This window comes from Triticum urartu, chromosome 3 (assembly GCF_003073215.2).
Source record: "Triticum urartu cultivar G1812 chromosome 3, Tu2.1, whole genome shotgun sequence".
NCBI classification, from domain to species: Eukaryota; Viridiplantae; Streptophyta; class Magnoliopsida; order Poales; family Poaceae; genus Triticum; species Triticum urartu.
In genome coordinates, this window is record NC_053024.1 from 50,665,703 (window position 1) to 50,670,200 (window position 4,498).

Consider the following 4,498-nt stretch of genomic DNA (forward strand, 5'->3'; position numbering starts at 1 on the left):
GATTAACATGACATAGGATCAGATATGTTTCGTTGAAATCCAATTGCATCTAGATCCTTTACATTCAACTCTATTTTATGTACATTTTGAAAGAAGTCAAAATTTCAAAAATTATGAGATGAGCATACTAAAATATCGGTTGCATACACCGACTGGTTCACACAAAAGACCTTAAGCCGTTAAGGAAATTATTGTCCATATATTTCAACACTAAATATGCCTTTGTAGGACGTTTAGAGACTTGTGTCAAGCCTCTAAAAAGTCTTATGTTTATGAACAGAAATATTTTAGAATCAGATTTTTTTTGTAAAACAATGTGCCATTTATGAGACGTCGAAAATAGAAAAAAAGGTATAGTGCAACGTGAATAGCGTGGAAATCCATTTTTATGGTTTTTCCACACATAACGCAAATGATCCTTATTTTTAACAACAGTTTACAAGGTTTACTCTTATCTTTTTTTTCTTTTTTTGAGGGAAGGTCGTCGTGGTTATTAAATTAAAAGACATTTACATCATCAACGAGCTTACCAACCGCAAAGTCAGGTGGCTCGTCTAACCAACTTAAAGTAGACTTATTACAATAACTTTAGTTAGCTAGTACATGAGCTGCTTGATTACAAGAACGAAAACAATACTTAAATATGACCTTCCCAATTATAGTGCTTATATCCACACTCTGCAAATAATGTTGCGGCTGTATGACCAGTACAAAAGTTGATTACTTGAAGAGAATCTGACTCCGCTTCAATTCGGTTGAATCCCAAAGAATTGGCAAATGATAGTCCATCTCTCATAACTATCGTCTCCGTGGTAATTGCATCAGCTGCCACCGAGATGAATTTACATTGCGCGGCGATGAAGTTTCCCCTATCATCTCTGAGAATGGCAGCCGTCGCACCACAACCACCATCTGCAAAGAAAGATGCATCAACGTTTAACTCTGTATCCCCTACTTCTACGTTCTCTGATTCTTTTAATCAAAAGTTTTTTTTTCTGAAACAAGGGTTTCAAAAGTCCGGTACAAACTAAATAAATCCGGTGCACATCGTGCCCGTACATTGTTCATCTGACGGTCGGGTAGGAAGATAGGTATCCTCTGCCCGGCTATCCCCTCCTCCCCGGTTTCAATCCTGTCTCTGAAGACTCCTCCCAAATTCTCAACTGCTGCCGCTGCCGCCGCTGCTTCTTCCTCCTACTCTCGGCGACTCGTCTCCACAATTCATCCCCCCTCTTCGTCGTCGGCGGCGGCGGGGACGACGGGGCACAGCCGAGAACCCAGGTTGCCAGGACCAGCGGCAACTCCAAGCTTGCTTCTTGGTAAGGGAAGGAACCCTAGCTTGCTTCGCCGATTGATTGATTCGATTCGATTCACCGGACAGTTCCTTTGTTCGTCTCATCCTTCGCTCAGTTCATAATTCGATTCGATTCGAGTAGGTGCTTCTTCTTCTTCTTCTGCTTCAGCGCAGCGCGAGATCCGTCGGAGCCGAGCCGAGCTGAGCTGACCCCATTGGACTGAACTTTAGGGGGCGTAATGGACAACACCCAATTCGCCATGGTAATTCCTGCTTACACGAGCTGCGCAAAGGAATCTAATTCTGTTTCTAACCTTCTGTGTGTGATAGTGTCCTTACCTGCCTCTGTTTTTCTGCTTCTGGTGGAGCAGATTGAGGAGCTGGCCTCGCTCATCAAGGACAACCTCTACAGCAAGCACCTCGTCCTCTCCACCGAGGAGATCCTCGTCACCCTCCTACAGCACAGCTACCTCGATGACGACGATGAACACGACCGCGCCACAACTGAAGCAAGTCGCGGGGCAGCTGGGAATACCATAGAGCTCCAGCCCACCAGCTCCTACAATCGCCTCCTTTTGCATCGTCTCGCCGACATATATGGGTATAAAAAACCTCCCTGATGCATTCATCTTCGTCCGCTTCACTGTGCTGACATGCTAAAGTCACTGCGGCGACCACTCCGTTTGCTAATTTTATCTGCTTCTGTGTCGCTGCTAGGTTTGCTCACGAATCTGTTGGCGAGGGTGAGGATCGGCATTTGGTTCTCCAGCGCTGCCCTGAGACAGCCATGTATGTCGTCAACCTCCCTTATTGAAACCTTTCTTGTCTGGCTCGATTCAGCAACGTCGTACATGTCTACACCATGCCAAAAATGTGCTAGTGTGTTTCAAGCAGGGTGTCTCACTACCAGTGCCAATGTTCTCTTTTTCCCTGCTATATATTTAACTCGCCACACATAGGTCGGTGGTTGGCTAAATTCAGAGCTGTTATTATGCTTGCCCTGTTTTGAATTTAGTTATGCTATATGTTTCAGCCCTCCCGTCCTTGTCAGCGATGTGTTGTGGAATTATGACGACGGTGATGGTCCTTCAGCCTCTCTCATGCTAGCGAGAAATGAGACAGGTGAATGAATCATTCTTGATGCGTTTATTTGCTGTATCATGTAGTGATTAGGCAGATGCTTGTTTGGAACAAAGAGTTTGAGGCTACTTCTTGAGAAGAAAAGCAGGATTTACTTAGGAAGTAAAGAGTGTCCAGTCCTTTGCTATGGTCAAATAGTCAAATTTATTCGTAGTGTTACCTTCAGAAACTCTAAACACATCATTAGCAAAAAGAGTTTCCCTACATGTATGAATATGATCTCTCATCTCACGCAACCCTCTGTTTTACAAGTTTATGCTTACTGCGTCTGAATTTGTGAAGATATTCGACGGTAGGACTGAGCAATGCAAAGCTTCTAGCAGTCCCAGTTTATTTTTCAGCTCTTGCACAGTGTAGCTTGTAACCTGGATTTAGCTATTTTTGGTTCAGCCCTTCTGCTGGCCACTAGCTTTACATAACTTGTTTTCCTTCATTAAATAATTAGGCAGACCTCATGCATGCCTGTTTGAAATACTAGCTTGCAGTAATTACTAATTAATACCATCTTCTTTCAGATCTTCAGAAAATTTATGAGCCAGAAAATGTCCAAGACGCTATTTCTCTTGAAAGCTTGCATCTGAAAACTGATACACCAGTTTCGAAGCCATTGCCGCAGTTGGTGCCACCTTCAGCAGCATCGCTTAAGGAGAGGGAAGCTGCTTATCGGGCTGCTCGTGAGCGAATCTTCTCTTCACATGAAGCCAAGGGAAACGACACATCAGCAGCAAAATCTAGGCATGTTCCTGCTGTTGCTCAACGGATGATCGCACACGCACTTGGTAAGAGAGTTGAAGATCCAACAGAGAGAGCTGCCTTGGAGAAAATCAAAGGGAAGGAACTGGTAAATGGAAGAACTAGTCCCACGAGTAAAGAAGCAGGGAAACACAACTCAAGCTCACCTGGTGGTGGTCCGTGTCGGAACCCATCTGCTCGAAGCCGTCCTACACCTACTGTTAGCGCCGAGACGCTCAAGAAAGAACAGACTGGAGCGGCTAAAAGGATGTTTGCACATGCGTTGCGGCTCCCTGGTGTTGAGATGCCCAATGGCGAGGCCCGAAAACCCAAGTAAGAAGAGCTGGAGATGAATGAAATTCCGAGAATGCATGGGCTGGGGCTGCCTTGACTGCCGTGCCCCGTGTGATGGAGCTGGAAGCCCTTGCTGTGCCAGCCTGCTCTTATCTTATGGAGTGGCACTTGTGATGGATGTTAGAAGCAGATGAAAGGATTGGCTGTTCAAATCAGCCGGTGTGAGACAATGCGCCGTAACCTTTATTTTGCCTCCCTTGACTCGAGTTGAGTCGAAGAAAAACCTGAGGGCACGCGGTGAGAAGGCTGAATCCAAAGTGGCCGTTCCCTGTTAGAATTAGAATTGTGCTAGCAAGTAGTGGTGTTGGATGTTTGCCAACAGAAAGAAATGTTCTTGTTAGCGCCTACCCCAGTCCAGTGAGTGTTTTTGGCTCTCCAACCTGCTGTATCGTTCTTAGCTTATATACTAACCTCTCTTTGCAGAGGGAGTACCACTTTGGTGTATCTTACTATCTTAGTTTGGTTTTGAAGGGCTTAGTTCCCAAACAATGTTTTATAGTTGATGCATGAAATTCGTTCTTTTTTCGAGAAAAAGCACATTGAAAAGAGAGTTTTGGTTACATTCCTCCTAAGAGGTAGTCCCTCTGTTCCCATAGAACAGCTGTACATTATGGGACGGGGTAGGTTACAAGCATGGAATAAAGACTAATGCAAATCACAGGTCGTCAGTAGAACAGCTGTACGCCCATAGCCTGGCCTCATTTTTGATTCTACAGTTGCACATGCAGTCATTTCGGTGCTTCCAAGCGTCGCGGAGGCAACGCATCAACTTGGTTGTCTTTTTTCTCTATCTAGAAGTGGAAGTGCTCTGCCTTCATCCAACAGAGATCCAAACCGGTGAGCCAATGGAAGAACTTCACTCCTGGCGTAGCCAAGCTCTTCCATATGAGCTTCCAGGTGCTGCAGATTTGGGCATGGGTTCGCGTTATGAAAACGCCATTCAATTTGTACTAACTTTTTCTTAAAACAAAAATTGTA

At 44.9% G+C, this 4,498-nt stretch overlaps 1 protein-coding gene across 1 annotated transcript; it reads left to right on the top strand.

Moving 5' to 3' along the window:
- The first annotated feature begins 1,106 nt into the window (after positions 1 to 1,106).
- LOC125542751 lies at positions 1,107 to 4,057 on the top strand. Its single transcript, XM_048705923.1, has 6 exons — positions 1,107 to 1,319; positions 1,437 to 1,557; positions 1,666 to 1,895; positions 2,012 to 2,083; positions 2,328 to 2,416; positions 2,950 to 4,057. Exons 2-6 carry the CDS (start codon positions 1,534 to 1,536, stop codon positions 3,501 to 3,503), a joined length of 969 nt encoding a protein of 322 aa, XP_048561880.1. The 5' UTR covers positions 1,107 to 1,319; positions 1,437 to 1,533; the 3' UTR covers positions 3,504 to 4,057.
- Positions 4,058 to 4,498: the final 441 nt, after the last annotated feature.

What these genes read in the sequence shown, in the direction of transcription:
- LOC125542751 (XM_048705923.1), top strand. Translation starts at nt 1,534, where the DNA reads ATGGACAACACCCAATTCGCCATG. An exon ending in ACAACACCCAATTCGCCATG is followed by an intron (nt 1,558 to 1,665) that starts GTAATTCCTGCT and finishes CTGGTGGAGCAG; the next exon opens with ATTGAGGAGCTGGCCTCGCT. An exon ending in GCTAGCGAGAAATGAGACAG is followed by an intron (nt 2,417 to 2,949) that starts GTGAATGAATCA and finishes ATCTTCTTTCAG; the next exon opens with ATCTTCAGAAAATTTATGAG.